General features: G+C 46.3%; 2 protein-coding genes, 4 non-coding genes and 2 pseudogenes across 6 annotated transcripts; all 8 read right to left on the bottom strand.

Moving 5' to 3' along the window:
- Window positions 1-6,452: 6,452 nt before the first annotated feature.
- On the bottom strand, window positions 6,453-7,269 carry LOC125551818 (photosystem II repair protein PSB27-H1, chloroplastic-like). The gene has a single exon (XM_048715185.1). The coding sequence runs from the start codon at window positions 7,174-7,176 to the stop codon at window positions 6,658-6,660; it is 519 nt and encodes a 172-aa protein (XP_048571142.1). The 5' UTR covers window positions 7,177-7,269; the 3' UTR covers window positions 6,453-6,657.
- Window positions 7,270-7,530: 261 nt separating this feature from the next.
- LOC125551817 (eukaryotic translation initiation factor 2 subunit beta) lies at window positions 7,531-12,303 on the bottom strand. Its single transcript, XM_048715184.1, has 10 exons — window positions 12,154-12,303; window positions 11,965-12,067; window positions 11,061-11,166; window positions 10,927-10,982; window positions 10,598-10,649; window positions 10,421-10,521; window positions 9,903-10,048; window positions 9,612-9,754; window positions 8,946-9,031; window positions 7,531-7,813 (listed from the first exon to the last, which is right to left on the bottom strand). Exons 2-10 carry the CDS (start codon window positions 12,010-12,012, stop codon window positions 7,736-7,738), a joined length of 816 nt encoding a protein of 271 aa, XP_048571141.1. The 5' UTR covers window positions 12,013-12,067; window positions 12,154-12,303; the 3' UTR covers window positions 7,531-7,735.
- LOC125555081 lies at window positions 7,871-7,940 on the bottom strand (annotated as a pseudogene).
- LOC125555079 lies at window positions 8,005-8,084 on the bottom strand. The gene has a single exon (XR_007304529.1). It is a non-coding gene; the product is annotated as a small nucleolar RNA SNORD34 (small nucleolar RNA).
- Window positions 8,274-8,357, bottom strand: LOC125555077. Its single transcript, XR_007304527.1, has one exon. It is a non-coding gene; the product is annotated as a small nucleolar RNA SNORD34 (small nucleolar RNA).
- LOC125555075 lies at window positions 8,436-8,517 on the bottom strand. The gene has a single exon (XR_007304525.1). It is a non-coding gene; the product is annotated as a small nucleolar RNA SNORD34 (small nucleolar RNA).
- On the bottom strand, window positions 8,612-8,698 carry LOC125555083 (annotated as a pseudogene).
- Window positions 8,785-8,866, bottom strand: LOC125555073. The gene has a single exon (XR_007304523.1). It is a non-coding gene; the product is annotated as a small nucleolar RNA SNORD34 (small nucleolar RNA).
- Window positions 12,304-19,145: the final 6,842 nt, after the last annotated feature.

Raw genomic sequence — 19,145 nt, 5'->3', positions numbered from 1 at the left:
GTATATAAGCGGACGACCCGGCGGCGGTTCAAGGAGGACAGACAACAACTCGAGACATAGGCGAAGCTTGTTTGCTCCCTAGTCATCGAAACCCCATCAATCCCATCACAACTAGACGTAGGCTTTTACCTTCATCGAAGGGGCCGAACTACTATAAACTCTCTTGCATCCCTGTGTCCGCTTTAACCCCTTCAAGCTAACCCGTCGCGATGGCTCCACGACTAAGTCCTTTCTCTAGGACATCTACCGTGACAAAACCACGACAGTTGGCGCCCACCGTGGGGCTATCGCACGATGGTTTCAAGTTCTTGGAGGGCCGCTTTGAAGGACTCGAGGGCTACGCTGTGGGCCAGATGACTAAGAGTCGTCGCGGCAAGCTCTACATCGATGATGCAGGCTGGGGCCCTGAGGCCGGCTCAGTTGAGTACGGGTACCGGGTCCCCTTTGGCGGCATACACGTTTTCATCGGCAAGATCGGTGAACCGGGCCCTGAGCCGGACATCTGCACCGACCTCGTCGAAACGGCTCAGCGTGCGCGGTCCGCCCGGGTTAAACCGGCCGTGAAGCATGCCTTCGTGGGAGTTATCCATGGAGGAAGTTATGAGGATGGATCGGAATCTCGCGGCAAGACCGTCGTTTATTCCAGCGATGAGTCATCAACCGGAGAAACCGAATCTCTATATCAGCTACAAGATGGCCGGATTGGGGGCTGTTCCGACGGCGACAGTATTCCGGACCCCTCTGATCTACCCAACCGAGTTGGAATATTCATGGACGGCACACAAGCAGCGCTTCATTCTTCGACCGCCGCGCCAATAACCTCCGGTTCAGCAGCGACGACAGCTGCCGGGGCAGGAAGCTCTGCACGCCCGCTGGCTCAAGTTCTATCAGATCTATTTGATGCATTGGCTGCGCTTATGGCAGAAGCTAATCCGGCAGATCAGGAAGTCCACAACGCAGAGATTGCAAAGGTGAAGGAACAGATCACCCAGGCCAAGGCGGACCTGGCAGCTGAGAATGCCAGGATGATCACAGAGCGGGCCGCTTTAGACGCACAAGCCTACAGGCTCATGTTGGACCAGAACGCGTCGCATGAAGTCATGAGGAGGAAGTACCGATCCCGTTTGCCTTCGGTTTTCGAGGCCAGAGACCTTTTCAACACCCCAGGAGCAGGAACCAGTAATCCGCTGGAGGGGAATCGGGCGGAAGCTCCTGGGACCGGTGCGCCGGTTCAGCCCCGTTCGATGAATCCGCCTCGTCAAAACACTGTTATACCTCAGGCTATTTCAACACCTACGGGTCACTACTCCAACCCAATGGACAATCTCATTGCCGCTGCTGCACGGCTGGAGGCCATGCCAATTGAAGGTGACTCGCCGCAGGCGGTAGAGACACGACGGGTCAAGGAGCTTCTTAGGACAGCTTTGGTCCAACAGGAAGCGTACTCCTACAGCCGCGACCGGATCCACTCGACCCCTCGTCCAAGCCGGAGCTATAGCAGGCGTATGGACGAACCAGCAGTGTCAAGCAATGAACGACGTGGAGCACCCCGCGGCAACAACCCGGCGGGTGGTGCTGATAACGCTCAGGAAGTGGTGGACCGGGCCCGAGCGCGCAGGGAGGCCGAGTTAGCCGCACAGTATCAGGCTCGGCAGCTTACGCCGGTTCGCCCAACTATTTCGGTCGAACCCGGTGTTACTTCTAGCTCTTTGGGGGTGCCTTGCCTTGTCCCCGCTTTACGCAATGTGCGCCTGCCCAAGGATTTCAAGGGCCCGCGTAAGGTACCAAATTACACGGCGGATCAACCCCCAGAGACATGGGTGGAGAGCTATGAGATGGCCATGGAGATGCTTGAGGTGGATGATGCGGCATGTGCGAAATACTTCACCATGATGCTTGAAGGAACGGCCCGCACCTGGTTAAAAAGCTTATCGGCCAACTCTATCAGTTCATGGGCCCAATTACGAGCCTGGTTTATCAGTAATTTCAAGGATACATGTAAGCAGCCTATGTCGATAGTGAACTTAGCTGCCTGTGTCCAGGAGGAAGGAGAATCAACGACTCATTGGGTGCGCCGGGTCTCACAAGTGTTGCATTCATCAGACCGCATCAACGCTGACACCGCAGTCTTAACCCTAGAAGGCAACTGCCGGTTTGGGCCCCTAAAGCTGAAGTTGGGACGGATGAAGCGCCATTGCACTAACATGGGGACCCTCATGGCTGCTTTGGTAAAGTATGCTGATTCTGATAGTACCAAAGATCCCGAATCTGATGATGACAAGGCAGGGAAGGGAAAGAGGAACAGCAACTCCAAAGGTCAGCAGCATCACTTAGCAGGCAATGGTGGCGGAGGCAAGCGTAAAGCGGATGGTAACATGGACTTTGTGGCTAACACCAACGCACAGGACAAGGGCCAGCGACGCAGGGGTAAACCGCCAAATCGCAATGGAGCACCCAACCCTAACCCGGACCGCCTAAATTATCTACTGAGCCAGCCCTGTCCAAGACATGGAACGAAGGAGGTGCCAGCAAACCACCTTTGGAAGGATTGCTTCATTATGCAGGAGTTCAAGAATTCTAATGCTTTCCGGTATGATCACGGCTCCAGCGGTGGCTCAGGATCCGGGCCGGGTTATGGTGGAGGAAATTCCGGTTCAGAATTTAATGGTAATCCGGGCGGACATAATAATCAAAATAATCAGAACAACCAGGGTGGTTACAACCAACAGCAGCAACAGTCAGGTTACCAGAGCAACCCAAAGCAGTTGAATAGTGGGCATTACCATGTCTTCACCACTAGCTTGGACAAGCGAGACCGGAAGGTTCAGAGGCGGGCAGTCAACTCTGTTGAACCGGCCGTGCCCCGTTATCTACGCTGGTCTGAACAGCCAATCATATGGAGTAGAGAGGATCACCCTCCCCAGGTTGATAATCCGGGTCAGTTGGCTCTGGTGGTGGCACCTCAGGTGGGAGGTTACAAGTTCACCAAGGTGCTCATGGATGGAGGGAGCAGTATTAATATCTTGTACTATGAGACCTTCCGTCGTATGGGACTAACAGATAAAAATCTCAAACTGTCCAATACGGTGTTCCATGGTGTGGTACCTGGCAAGTCAGCATATCCTGTTGGTAAGATAGCTCCGGAAGTGGCCTTTGAAGATGATCATGATTCTAGGTCGGAGACATTGACGTTTGAAGTGGTGAAAATCCAAAGTCCATATCACGCCCTGTTTGGGCGACCGGCCTACGCCAAGTTTATGGCACGGCCTTGTTATTTGTATTTGCAGCTCAAAATGCCAGGTCACAAGGGGACAATAACGGTTCACGGAAGCCGTAAAATCGCTTTGGAGTGCGAGGAAGGAGATGCGGCCTACGCAGAGTCGGTTTGTGCCACCGAGGAGCTGAAGTATTATAAGGACAATGTTGATCCGGCGGACATGACTCCATTAAAGAAGCCAACTACGGAGCATGATCCAGCCCTGAAGTTCAAATCGGCAGCAGAAACTAAGCTTGTTGACTTCGTACCTAGCGATTCGTCCAAGCAGTTCAGCATCAGTGCCAACTTAGATCCGAAATAGGAAAGCGCGCTCATCGAGTTCATCCGTGAGAATCGGGACATTTTTGCATGGAAGCCCTCTGACATGCCAGGTGTACCGAGGCAACTCGCTGAACACACCCTCAATGTGGATCCTAAATACAAACCGGTGAAACAGTTTCTCCGCCGGTTTAACGAAGAAAGACACAAGGCGATTGAAGAAGAGGTAGCCGGGCTCTTAGCAGCTGGCTTTATTGTTGAAGTTTTTCACCCTGAGTGGCTTGCCAATCCGGTGCTGGTCCTTAAGAAAAACGGCACCTGGCGCATGTGTGGACACAGTGCAAACACGAGCATCTCAAACATCGCAAGCATTTATTCACGGACGTCGTCTCGGGGTTATACCTTCGAAGCGTGCAAACGAGACGGTTCGGGTTCGATGGGACGTAGTGGTACTTTCGGTCCTCGGCGACGAAAGAGGTACAGACGTTCTCAAGGCACTTGTCAGTCCGGACTTGGTGTAGTTGTACATGGCAAACGTAGTGGTACTCGAAGGCTTGTCAAAACCCAAGCGACAGTAGTCGTACACGACGCGTTGTGGAAGTAGTTGTACTCGCGGACTCCGGCGGCGGTAGTCATTCAGGGTATTGGCGGTTCGTCGTGTAGCCGTACATGTTCGACGTGGTACACGGTTCGAAGTCGTGCATGTCCCGTAGATGTTCAGGGTCACCGTGAGGAACTTGTCGAATCCAGGGTCTCAGTCGTCGGTAGTGGTACACGTTTCGAAGGTGAACTTGACGAACTCGAATCCTTTTGGGGTTGTCGTGGTACTTGGGGTCTTCGAACCCGCCGGTCTCGTTCTTGCGACAATAGTTGAACTTGAAGTTATTAGTTCAAGGGTCTTCGGCGACGGTAGTCGTTCCAGGCATCGGGCGTCAAGGAACTTGGCAACAACCGGGGTTTTTGACGATCCGGCGAGACAACATGGTCCGGGGCAGTCCTGATCTCCAAAGTAGCACAAGGAGAGATGCACGGTCGTGGTCATCTTTGGCCCTAGGGTTCCATGATGGCGTTGTGGTGGTCTTGTAGCAGCAGCCAGGGCATCTGGGAGGAGATGGTCGTGGAGAGGCGATCAGGGGCGTGAGGAAATGGTCCTGGTCCCGACAAGAGAGGCAGCGGGCGCGAGGCCCTTGCCGGACGGAGCTGGAGCAAGAGAAGGGGTCAACGCCCGGCAACGAGGTGTTCCTTCTCGACACGAAGCAGAGCAGCGGTGATGGCTGTCAGCGCCGAGGCAACAACAGGCGGCGGTAGCGAACAAGCGGGGCCAGGCGAAAGTCCGGCAGGGTGTGAGGGCGCGGAGGACCGGCGGATTGGCGTCCATGGGGCCCTGCTGTCCAAGAGAGAGAGCACGAACTCAGGGAAGGGGACGGGATGGAGAAGAAAGGAAACGGGGCAGAGGAAGCGGCCTGGTGATGCAGAGGAGGCCGACGAGGGAAGGTGACGGCGCAGGCGACTGGAGATGGTGGTGGCGCGGGAGGCCGGGCGCGGCGCCATGGAGGACGGCGGCGCTGAGGCGGGACGACGCGCGCGCTGAGGCGGGACGACGCGCGCAGAGGCAGGCGCGAACCATGGGGATCGGGCGCGCGGGACTCTCAAGGCGAGGAGGAGGCCATGGCAGGAGGTCGTAGGTGGAGTGGCAGGAGGCGCGGCGGCGTGGCTCGCTGGTGTTAAAGATCGAGTGGGAGGAGGAAGATGGGGATCGAGAAGGAAAGCGGGGTCGAGCGCGATGCGCTTCTCTCCTGGCGGCGCGAGGTGCGAGGGAGGGATCGTGAGGGAGAGGTTACGAGGGGAGAGGCTGGGCCTAGGGTTAGGTGGGAAACGGGCAGGCTTGGCTATGGGCTTAGAGGTAAATGGGCCGGCCTGGCTCCCTCTTCTCACTCCTCTTCCCATTTTAAAACAAAACAGAAAAGATGAAGAAAAGAAAGAGAAGGTAGCGGTGGAATCTAGGCATGGGGATAATTTTTACGGACTCGTAAAAATGTGCAGGGTCCATGAAAAATAGGAGACACATGATTGAAAAATGTCATTCAAACTCATTTGAATTTAATTCAAATGGGTTTGAACTAGGGTTTGGTTATAGAAGTGTACAAAAATGTTGAGGTTTTAGGAGGAGCCTCGATAAAAGAGATGAGAGATATTGGCAAGGTTTGAAGGTCAAACTCGAAGAGGAATAGACATGGGAATTATTTTGCACGTGTGTTACGATGATTCCAAATTAATGGAATATTTATAATAGCTCCCTAAATATTAGGAGAATAAAGTTATAAAGAGAAGTCACTATTCCCTTGATTTAAATGGATCGAAGATCCACACAAATTATTTAGTTGAGATGCAAAAGATTTATGCCATGATGACATGACGCAATGCAAAAAAAGGGAGCAAGCAAAAATGAAACACACGGAGAAACCCGGAACCTATGAAAGTCTTTTCGAGCATCGGTCTTGGGGCGTCACACCTGGTCAGGGGTGCAGCAGGGATGGCGGCGGCTCTGACAGGACGCAGGATGGCGGCGGCAACGACTACACCCGGTTCTACAGTCTCCTCGGCATGTAGAAGACGGACGGCGGCAGCGGCGTAGGCTAGGCGTAGTTTGATTTCTGTTTTATTTACAAATTTGAATGAAATCGTCGAGTTTTTGCCATGTTTATACAAATTTGAATCAAATCGCCGAGTTTGTCGCCGATTTGGTGACGACCTAGGGCGGCGACTAGGAACACAATTGCCTCCACGTCTAGATTAAACGTCGGTTCGGTTCCACACGACGCTTTTTCGAGTCCTGGGGCCGAACGGCTGAAGATGTTCTTAGCACCTGGACTGTGCTGGGCACCGTGGAGGCACATTGGAACAAGGAAGACGGTGATACACAAAATCAAGGATGCCCCCAACAATATTCTCACAATGTCGAGCATTCAGCCGATTCAGACAAGTCGTACAAACAATTGATAAACTCGAGGCTCAAAATCGGAGCGCTTATGACCCACGGGACAAGCAACGCGACGTTCTCATCCTATCCTGCCTGTTTGACGCACGCACGCACGCACGCACGTACATTTTGCTAGTACTCTTCAGCGGCCGCGCTTGAGCGACTTCTCGACGGCGTCCATCTCCTCGAGGATGCGGATGCGGCGCTTGTTGGGGATGGGCGCGGTGGGGCCGAAGCTGATGTAGTGGCCGGACACGGCGTTGAGCGCCGAGTACATGTCCCGGAACGACTGCCGCCCCAGCAGCGCCTTCTCGCGCCGGTACTTGGCCACCCACGAGTTGGACATCTCCCGGAGCTCCGTCACCGCGTCCGCCACCTTGGGGTCCGTCTTGTCCATGCTGATCGTCGACCGCACCTTCCCGATCACCTCCGTCGTCTCCGCCAGGTACTCGTCGTCCGACGCCGCACGCGCGCGCTGCGGCCACAGGGCCAGCAGCAGCGCCGCTCCCACGCCCGTGCCCGCGATCACGTCCCGCCTGCTGCTGGCTGCCGTCGCGTGGAGCGCCGCCGCCGTCGTGTTGGAGCGAGCCGCGGGGAGCGGCTTGGCGACGGCCGCCGCTGCTGATGGGGCGGTGAGCATGGCGGGGACGGGAGACCTCATCTCTTTCTTTCTTTCTGCTCACTGCGCTTGCGCGGGGATGATTGGAGGTTGTGGAAAGGGAGGCAGCGAGCTTTGGTTGAGTCGTTTGATAGCTTAGGTCAGGAAGAGGCGACACGTCGGCTTATCCTCTTATCATGACTTGTTTACATGTAAGGCTGTGTTTCAGTTGCAAGGATTTTCCTTTTCTCGTCGCCGGGGCTGCGTGGTTGGATTTCGGAACAACACGTCATTCCAGCGCCCAAATGGCTACCGTACCATACCACCACATCTCTCTTAATACGATGTTTCTGGGTCCTTTGAGCGAAATAACATGTCAGACAGGTAGATTCATCTCATGCAGATAACTACAACTAGTAGTACCAAAGGCAAAGGAGCCGGCAATAGGCCCCAAACTTAGATCCTCTGAGATAAATAGAAATTCACACCAGCAGCATTCATAGTACAGGAAGTAACAAAATCCACAAAGCGGTCTAGGCACAGTGAAAACAGGACAATAAAGATTGTTGTAAATCGGCAAATTGTTGGATTACGTTGATAGAGCATCCGCACACTACCAAACTTAAGTTCCAGCCTTCCGACGCCCAACTTGCGCCACGAATCCAGCCTTGATAGGAGCAACTGACCTTGACGAACCACACTGATCAAGAAAAATAAATCGATGGGTTAGCGTATGGTTAAAACATGTGGGTACAAGAAAATCCTAAATTGCAGCAGGTTCATCAACCAATGTAGGCAATAAGGTTTGCAACTCATCATCGGTAAGTCTTTAGCTAGAGGCAGCAGGCAAAAAACAGGAGAGCCAAAAGAGCCATGATAATATAATAATGCACAAGCCTCAGATGCAGCAATTATCATCACATACTATTTGTCAAACAATGTAGGCAAGAACTTCACTCATCATCAGCACTACCCCAGAAGTGCAAACTGACATCTGAACTCTAGACCAAACAAAATATACACTGGTTCTCACAAGATTGGTCAAACGATATAGGGAATAAGGTGTGCAGCTCATCATAGGTAGAAAAGCCACAAGCCAAGTAACTGAATGTAAATAATAAAAATATATAGAAAAAAACATTGAATTTTTAGTGCATTTTTTCATCCTCAGTCCTTGAGGAAGCTTCTCATAAGATTGATCAAACAATGTAGGCAATAAGGTTTGCGACTCATCATAGGTGGAAAGCCCACAAGACAAGTAACCGAATGTAAATAACAAAAATATAGAGAAAAAATAATCAAAGGATTTTTAGTGCATTTTTTCATCCTCAGACGTTACAGAAGCTTCTCATAAGATTGATCAAACAATGTAGGCAATAAAGTTTGCAACTCATCATAGGTAGGCAGCCAAGGACGACTACTTTAAGCAATAAAAAAACGCAAATAACACCATGTTTAGCTAAAAAGAATAAACACAAACAGAAGAACTATCGTACTGAAAAACCTCAGATGTTGCAATTATTATCACAAAATATTTCTCAAACAATGCAAGGCTAAATGTCTCTGCAACTAATCATCAGCAAAAATCAAGAGGTGCAAAAACTGTAAACAGATTTTTGATTATACAGCATAAAAGACTAGATTGAAGCTGGGTCTAATAAAAGGCACCGTTCCATCCTCAGAGGTTGCAGAAGTTCTCATAAGATTGATCAAACAATGTAGGCAATACTGTTTGCAACTCATCATAGGCAGAAACAAGAAATCCAGGAACCACTAGTAACTAATAATGTAAATGCGAATAGAACGACAAGTGGGGGGTGTAACAGTCTTACTTGTTCACAACGAAGGAAGAACAACCGATTCTCCTTGGAAAGGATGGTATCTGGGCTCTTGCATCCATTACATATGACATATTCATCTGAAACAAGTGAACATGGCGGCAGCAAAAGTTAGTCCATTGAGCTTACAGGAAATCAAAAGCAGCTGAGAGATTAGAAAATAGAAAATTGGTGTCGGCTCTCCGCATCATCACATGGGAAAATAAGGAGCTACTCTTCCACGTCGAGAAGCTCTGGGTTATGATTGGATGATCATGCCACAAGAAAAATATAAAGCTCATTCACAGCAAGTGACCATCATACTTCTTAGGCCATAGCTATGTCTTTCTTACTGGGGCCATGAGAGAAACTTTGAAGGATTAGTTGGCATCATGGTGCCTTTTATTTTCAGATAAAACTGCCAACCTATACATTCAAAGCAGAACATTGATTTTCACTACAGTTGGAATAATTCCCTTGATTCCACAGGGTAAAATGGGCACGCACAACAATAACTAACCTTACAAATCGAAAACAAAAACAACCTAATAATTTTTTAGCAACACAGCTGCAGGCTGAAATATTTAGTTCAACATTATGCTTACACGTAAAAAGCCAGGACTCATAAACTTAAGCCAAAAAGGAGCAGGAACAAGGTCATGTGATAATAAGGAAACTTACTGATATATCTCCTGAGTATAGCTTCAAAGTTCTTCGGGGCAAATCTTCCTTTGATAACCAACCTTTGTTGCCCATCAAGGGACCCACTTGTTCCCATCTCAGCAAGTAAAAACATCATCACATGTTCAGGTTGCCTATGCATTCTGAAAAGTAGAAATATCACTTCAGTAACAGAAAACAAAGTAACTGTTCATGATAGCCTTACAATTTTCAAATAAAATTTAAAAATATTAAAATAAAACAAAGTAACAGAAAACAAGATCAATTAGAGCAAAAACAAAGAAGAATTACGTTTTGCACAAGTCCATGAAGTTCACAAAAACTGTCTTCTTTGTGCCTTCCCTAAGAACTTGAGGAGGCCGCATAACTGTTCTTCGTCTATCACCAGCAAGATCTGGATTATTCTCACGCAGGATATTGAAGACTCTGCCAAGCAGCTGTAACCAAACAGCCTTGACGATTAGGTTTCACCAAAAAGAATGCAATCAAAATAGAAGGAACAACTGAGCACTATCCAATATGCTAGCCATGCACCGATAGCATATTAGTAATAAAAAATAAACAGCCTGATGATTAGGCTTCACCAAAAAGAATGCAATCAAAAATAAACAACAAAGAACTACATCAAGAAGCACACAGAAAAAACTTAAGAACGCTTCTCAATATGCACTGTAAAGCAACTGAAATGAAAGGGTCAAATGAATGATCTTTAGTATTAGTTTGTTCACAGAACTCTTGTCTGTCATTTGTCAACATTCAATAAATAGGATAGTGAAATGTTAATTGAACAGACATGGAAGAACAATTACCTCATCATATTTGTAATCTCTATCAGTTCCTTCCCATGGGTACTGGGTTGCTCCACCCAGCACAATCCCCTCTCCTTGTTCATCCTCTCCAACTTGATCATCTGAAGATTACATACATGCTCAGACGCAGCAGCAAATGTAATGAAGATAATTAAAATACTAACAAGCAATATTTACCAAGAGTGTCTTCACCATCTCCAGCCTCAACAAGTGATGGATCAAGTTCCACCTGAAATTTGAACATCGGTGAGTTAGAGCAAATAGCAAGACGGAACTGATAGTCTAAACAGTACTTTCAACCGAGTGATGAAAGCCTGAGGCTTGGGCATTGTAGTGGCTTATTCCATTGGCATCTTATTATGTTTGGCATGCACGAGGAGAAACGTGACAACATAATTTAATGTCATATACAAAATAGAATAGTAGACATCCCACAACTTTCTCAAACAGCATTAAAAATAAGCAAAACACGGCACAGAGCCACAAACTGAGCCAAATGAACTCACAAGTTTCTTCTTTTTCTTTTTCAATCCCACGAAGCTTGCCTCGCCAGACTCAGTGACTAAAAACAATGCAGAAAACTTTCAGCAACAACGGACAGCAGATAATGAGATCATTTTTTTTGCATCAATACACGGACCTGACAAGCCCTCCGTCTTCTCTGCCAGCTTATCAACCTCATCAACAGGATCTTGGATGACGACCTTCTTCTTCTTCTTCTTCTTGGTTGGATCAAAAGGTGCAATCTGCAAAACATCATAAACATTATCAATAAGCATGCACAAGACAAGGGAAATACAAGCATGGAATGACAAATACATAAAACATTAACTAGGGAATACAACTATTTGGAACCAAACTAAACATAATAATAAACAGTGAAGTGCGTCTTCTTCCCACCTCTTCATTCAAAAAAAAAATAGTGAAGCAATCCAGTAATTTCAGTACAAGGCAACATTATGGTGATATATAATTTAAAATGTTAGCATTACACTTTTGTTGCCTATGATAATCGTTGGCAGGGATTCATAACAACACCACTATCTCCAACATAAATTGTTTAGCTGGTCTGATACAAAACTCTAGCGCATCTGATACAAAAGCCTACTTACAGGCATACGCAAACATTAAGAGTTCAATTGTCCTATAAAATCACGGACTGCTGTTCAATGCTACACGAGCTTCAAATCCTATGCTTAATTGTTAAAGTCTCGTACGTTAAGCAAATCAGAATACACGGGAGTTAAATAATTTGGTTTTGAATTCCTGCCCGAAGAGCGAACCAGGGCAGCCCCGCATCTGACTGCACATCACACGACAACCATTGGCTTAGCAGCTTAAATCGCTCTTGCAGATTAGACATCTTCAACCAAAGCATACAAATCAAACAGATCGCCCCCGTCGTCTCGGATTCACAAACAAAACAAACAACAAACACGAAATTATATCCGTCCCCTTGCTTTGGCAGCCTATTCACCGTCCAAACCAGAGACGAATCCGCCGAAGCAGACGTGCAGAGCGAGAAGGAGAAGAGAGCGTTTCACCTCGGTGGCCTCCTCCTTCCTCTCCATCATCTGCTCCTCGTCCGCCATGGTGACGCTGGCCTTCTTCACCCCCTCCTCTGCTGGCGGCGCTACGGCTCTAAACCTAGAAAAGAGAACGCAGGAGCCGGATCAGATCGGGTTCGTTGGGGGAGAGACGGATTTTCGGGTGAAAGGGTTTCCAGCTCTTACAGCGAGAGGGAGAGGCGACGGCGGCGGGGCTCCGGGTAGGGTTTCAATCGTCGAGAGCTCTTAACTTTCTTTCTCTCTCTCACTTGTTTGCCAGGCGTTTATCTCTTAGACGGGAAACCATGGGCCGTATTTATAGACTCTCGCCTGACTTGGGGGCAACGAAAAACCTAGATGCGGCCTTGGCCTTTTTTATTAAAGGCCTTTTCTTTTTCAAGAGACAATATGCTTCAAAGAAAAAGAATTAATCGGATTAATACCGCTGTAATTTTAGTGATTCCCAAAAATACCACTACATTTTTTGACCTAAGTATTTTAAAAAAAATAGATCTTTATTCATTAAGAATAACCATTACATCGTTTATGAGGATTGATACCATATCCCTATTTGGCTCCTCGAACCATTCAAAAATGAAAGAAATTCTAGCCAGTTTGGCAAGTTCATAAATGACTTTATTTGCTTCTCTATTGTAGTGCTCAAATCTAGAAATAGAAAAATCACAAGCTAACCAGAAACAATCATTAAAAAATGTCGTTGCTGCTCCCGACGATCGTCCTCCTTCCTTCATGGTGTCGATCGCCTCCGTATTATCGAGTTAATAATAATGCGGTTGCATCCTGTCTTTTGCGTCAGCGATAGGCCGAATTTTAGGGCTATATCTTCAGCCATTAGTACAACCACACGCCAGTCAATCTTACCATTTTTCCAGGGATGAACCTACCTTTATCGTCTCTTAGGACCGCCCCCATCATACCCCTAAGTAAGTCATGGTCAAAAGAAGTAGCAACTTTAAGTTTCACAAACCCCGTCGGGAGACAAGACCATCCCCCTCTCTTCATGGAAACATTCAACGAGGAGGTAGTAACAAAAATGGTTGTAAGAGCATGTATCGCCATGAAAAATTGTTGTGCGTTTTGAGTTGTCTCATTATGAACTAATTTACACATTTCCCACCACAGATACCAAGCTGATACGGCAATCATTTCACGCACATTTTGATTGCCCATAATACATAACTCCTAATTTGGCATTGAAAGTAAATATTCCAAAACTGCCTCACTCGCATAATCTACTTCACAAGCTTTGTCAATAATATCACCCATCCCTAGCCTCCTCCATTCTTCTTTTGCCTTGTTGCATAGAAACAACAAAAACTTTGTGTCTTCTGGTCTATACGAGCAGACAGGGCAATTGGGCAAAACTTTCACATGTCTATTAGCTAACTTAACACGACACGGAAGAATGCCATGAAGCGTACTCCAAATAAATATTTTAACCTTTGTTGGGCAAGAGAGTTTCCAAATCCTACCCCAAGTAGGATTAATTGTGGTATGTCACACCCCATTGGTATGTCGCTACTTGTTTGCATATTGATGATCCCATTCCACGAAGTAAGCAGACCGAACCGAAAACGTACAATTTTTTGTGGAATTCCAAGCTAGAAATCTAGCATATCATGTTGCGAGATAGGGATAGTGATTACTCACTGAACATCAATAGGCCATAGGGTCTGTCTGAGAAGGTCTTCATCCCAAATATTAAGAACGGGGTCAATCAAATCTGTTATCTTATATAGCAACTGACCTCCCTTAGGAGTAACAATTGTACGGTTTGCACAACTTAGAATCCAGGCATCCTCCCAGATATTAATATTTTAGTCATTCCCCATTCGCTAAATGTGACCACATTTCAGGATACTCACACCCGCCATGATACTTTATCAAGTGAAGGAAGAGCCTTTCTTAAAATTAGTGTTCAACAAGTCACCGTTAGGATAGTATTTGATTCCCAAAATGGTAGCACATAGAGAATCCAGATTCTCGATAAGACGCCAAGCCTGTCTAGCGAGCATAGTCAAATCTTCTATATCTAAATAGCTAGCCCCCACTAACTATTTCTCTTAACATGCAAGCATGCCACATCATCCCATAGCATGCATGAGAAAAGGCCCACCTCCACTATCATATGTTTCTCAACATGCAAGCATGTCACTTCATCATTAAACATGCATGAAAAAAAGACTCATCTCAACATGCAAACATCTAAGAGAATTTTCATCTACTATGCTATTTAGATTTAATAAAAAAAGTTACAATTATATAGTAATCAAACATAATAAATTATATGTAATTTCAGTTTTAACCTTTTATATTATTACTTCAGTTATTCATTATTCATACAACGAATCACATTGAAATATGTTGCAAAATATTCCCGCAACAACGTGCGTGGTATCATCTAGTTGAAATAGTGGATCTCCCGAAAGCCCATTCCTCCTTGATTCTTGGGTACACACAATATCCACCAAGCCATCCAATGCATCCTCCTCGGGTTGTCCTCATCTCCCCACCAGAAATGCGCCATCGCGTCAATAATTTCTTTGCAAAAAATAGGAATTTTAAAGGCCGAAATTGCGTAGGTGGGTATGGCTTGAACAACCGCTTTAAGCAAAATCTCCTTTCCTCCAGCCAATAGAAGTTTTTCCTTCCAACCACTGATTCTCTTAACGATAGGATCAATTAAGCACTGGAAAGAATCTGTTTTATCTAAACCCACATTTTTTACGGTCCTAATTTTTTGTCATTTAGAGCATCAGTTGTAATATTAAGAATTGTACATATTTGTTCTCTAGTCCACACTTGTCTTAGGACTAAAAAAGATGTTGGATTTATCAACACTGATCATCTGCCCTCGAGGCTGCGCAATTCGAATCTAGAACTGATTTCAGCGCTTCTGCACTTTGCAAATTTGCTTTCATAAGGATTAAAGAATCATCAACAAAGAGAAGGTTCGTAAGAGGTGGAGCATCTCTGCATATCTTTACTCCTGAAATATTTTCATTTTCTTCCGCATGCGTTAATAGGGCACTGAGACCCTCCATGCATAACAATAAAAGGTAAGGAGTTAGCGGGTCTCCCTGCCTCAAACCCCTAGTAGGTTTAAAACTTTCACTTTCCTCTGCATTACACTGAATTCGGTATTCAACAAAGGAAACACGCTTCATAATAAAATTTACCCACACCTCACGGAATCCAAGTTTGAGCATAATCTCCTTGAGAAAAGGTCATTCAACCCGATCATAAGCTTTATGCATATCCAGTTTAATTGCGCACAAACTTCTCTGCCTGCTCTCGTTTTCTTAATGGTGTGAAAGCATGCATATGCCACCAATACATTATCTGTAATCAATCTTCCACACATGAAAGCACTCTAAGTTGGACTAATAATTGCTGGGAAATGTAGTAGAAAACAAAAAAAATTGCGCCTACGCACACCTAAGATCAATATGAAGATGCATAACAGGTTGGGATCATGATCGTTACCATAACCGAGTTGCAGCGAAATCCCTGGATGGATCAAGTCTACTGTGCTCGGGTGTCATCCCTGGATCAGTAATGCTGACACCACACAGTACATCGAAGGATTTATAGCAGAGTGGCAATCACACACTTATTACATCGTTGTCTCAAAGAGAACTTATTACAATAAATATGGCTTAAGGCCATCTAATAACGATAACAGCGGAAGACTTGGAAGATAAATGGGTCCATCAACTCCAACGGCATCACTGAGTATAGAACCACGACCTAAAAGCACCTTACTCGTCATCTGAAAAGTCTGCAACATGAGAAGTTGCAGCCCGAAAACGGGTCAGCACATGGAATATGCTGGCAAAGTAACACATAGAGAGTAATGGAATGAAACAGCTATACTACATGCATATATGGCTGGTGGAAAACTCTATGGTTACAGTTTTTGCGTAAAGCCAGTTTTTCCCTACTGCAAAGGAATAAATTTATTTAACTATCATGGTAGTTGTTAAACATCGAGAATGGTTGACAGCATTCCGATCCCAATTAAGTGAACAATTAAAACCCAACAACATTAATTAGAAGTAACATGTTGAGATTCACATGATATTCAAGTACTAGATACTCAAGATGTCCATAACCGGGGACACGGCTAATCATGATTAGTTTGTACACTCTGCAGAGGTTTGCGCACTTTTCCCCACAAGACTCGATCGCCTCCGTTTTATTTCTCGCACTACATGGTGTTTGAGAAGACGGATGACCGAGACATAGCCTTTCAGAAGCGCTAGCACCTTACGATCGGGTAGACCGGTACACCTACATCCCCTACATCTGCTAGTCTACCACTGTAAGAGTTCGCACGACTTAGTCAACTATGCCAGAGCCCATAATGGCTTGTGGCTGCACACGGAAGTTACTAGCATGAATGATCTTATGATCCCTTTGAGCCTGGGTGGCGGTCCAAAATAAAACAGGCAAGTCCTGATAGACATCAGGTGCCTCAATCCACCCAGATGTGTGTTTAAGTTGCCACCTTAGATAAACCATTAAAATTATCAACTCACATCTGTCATGGATATCACTCACCCAATCCACGTCTACTAGCATAGCATGGCATAATAAGCAAACGTAGAAGTAACTCCCAAAGGTTTCATAATAATACAGGTGATAGGTACTACCTCATCTACTTCCCATCCCACAATTTAATTAGATCCTAATCATGCAATGTGAGAGGATTGATCTAATGCAATAAAACATGGGTTGTAGAAAAGGTATGATCAAAGTGTTACTTGCCTTGCTGATGATCCGCGAGACCTAGGGTTTCGAAGTAACAGGCGGCGCAATCCGGGTGATCTATCGCAGACAAACAACAAGCACACAATAAGTACTCATCTAATGCACAGGTAAAACTCGAACAAGACAACGAACCAGATAGTTCAACTTAAGAACTCCGGTTGCAAAGAAAGAACGAACCGAACAAAGAAACGGAAAACAAACGGCGGAAGAAAACAACTCGGTTCTAGCAAGTTGAAACTAGGTCAAATTTTACCGGGGCAAAAACTTGTTTAAGTTGATTAGACGGAACGACGGTTTTGAAACGAAACTCCAGGCTCTTGAATCACCTGATTCCGATAAACGAGCGAGGAGATAAACTAGAACGAAGATCGGATCTGAGATCGCGATCGCGGAATAAATCCGACGAGAAGAAAAAGAAGAACGGTTAAACGAACGGACGTTCGTTAACCTAGAAGAATCCGGTGATCACGTTCGTTAGGACGAACGGTCCGGCGAACGGTCCAAAGACAACTAAATCGGAAAAGAAAACGAATCCGATCTAGGGTTTCGGAGAAGAAAACCGAAACGAAAAACCGATCTAGAAAACGAATCAGAAGAGAAGAAAAGAATCGGAACGATTAGAAGAAAACGATCCGAGGAAAAGAGACGCGGGGCAACCTCCAGTGAGGTCTCCGGCGAGGGGCTCCGGCGGCGTGGCGTAGGGCGGCGGCGTGGGCAAGGTGCGGCGGCAGCGCTAGGGCGCGGGCGGCGGCGCGGGTGTGGGGTGGCGTGGCGGCGGTGTAGGGCGCGGGGTGGGGTGCGGTGGAGGGCTTGGGGCTTGGGGCTTGGGGTTTGATTTGATGGGTTTAGAGGGGGGGTGTTGGGGTATTTATATAGGTGAGGGGGGGGTTTACTTGGGGTAGGGGGCAAGAAAAAGAGAGGAAAAAGGAAAACGAAACAAAGGAAAGGGGGCTAGCCTAGAGTCCAACCGGACTCGGCTAGGGCGAGGCGAGGCGGCGGGCTGTGCCTGGCGCACACGCGCAGGGAGGCTGGGGCGGTGGCCGGCTGGCTGGGCCTTTGGCCCGGCTGGCCTGGCGGGAGGCTCCTTTTTTTTAACTGGTTTTCGCGCGCAGAAAACAAAAGAAAAAGAAACTAAACGAACTCCGAAAAACCTAAAGTAAATTTTCCCCGACTCCTAAAAATGAGTCGAACAAAATGAACTTTACTCCGGACCAAAAATGCAATTTTCGAAAACGCACATTTTTCCCTATCCAAAAAAATGCAAACAAAACTCCGGCAAACAAAAATTGATTTATCCATTAGATCTTCATTTTCCTAAATTTTGGGAAAGTCATATTATTCCCTCTCTCATTTTTGATATAGGAAAATAATTGAAGATGAAATAAATAAATCAAATGATCCTCTTTTCAAATTCGAGAAAACTCTCAAATATGAAAATAACGAAATCTCCAACTCTCTCCGAAGGTCCTTGAGTTGCGTGAAATTTCTAGGATCAACCAAAATGCAAGAAAATATGATATGCATGATGATCTAGTGTATAACATTCCAAATTGAAAATTTGGGATGTTACAACTATCAGCGTCCGTCTTCCTCTTGAAGATCCATTTAATCTCAATGGCTCGCCGATCAATGGGCAAGTCAATCAAAGTCCATACTTTGTTCTCATACATGGATCTCATCTCAGATTTCATGGCCTCAAGCCATTTCGCGGAATATGGGCTCATCATCGCTTCCTCATAGTTCGTAGGCTCGTCATGGTCAAGTAACATGACCTCCAGAACATGATTACCGTACCACTCTGGTGCGGATCTCACTCTGGTTTACCTACAAGGTTGGGTAGCAACTTGATTTGAAGTTACATGATCATCATCATTAGCTTCCTCACTAATTGGTGTAGTAGTCACAGGAACATATTTCTGTGATGAACTACTTTCCAATAAGGGAGACAGTTACCTCATCAAGTTCTACTTTCCTCCCACTCACTTCTTTCGAGAGAAACTCCTTCTCTAGAAAGGATCCATTCTCAGCAATGAATAACTTGCCTTCGGATCTGTGATAGAAGGTGTACCCAACATTTTCTTTTGGGTATCCTATGAAGATTTACTTCTCCGATTTGGGTTCGAGCTTATCATGTTGAAACTTTTTCACATAAGCATTGCAGTCCCAAACTTTAAGAAACGACAGCTTAGGTTTCTCGCCAAATCACAGTTCATACGGTGTCGTCTCAACGGATTTAGATGGTGACCTTTTGATGCGGAGCATCCTACGGGCACCACCATGTCAAGAGTCCATTTGGCAAGTGACACGTGCGACATCTACTTCACATACACAAAGGTGAATCATCTCCTTTACACGTGCTCACTTGACCCCTTCGAGGATGGTAT

The sequence above is a fragment of the Triticum urartu genome, chromosome 4 (assembly GCF_003073215.2).
Source record: "Triticum urartu cultivar G1812 chromosome 4, Tu2.1, whole genome shotgun sequence".
NCBI classification, from domain to species: Eukaryota; Viridiplantae; Streptophyta; class Magnoliopsida; order Poales; family Poaceae; genus Triticum; species Triticum urartu.
The sequence above is the reverse complement of the archived record's forward strand: the minus strand, read 5'-3'. Positions and strand labels throughout refer to the sequence as shown.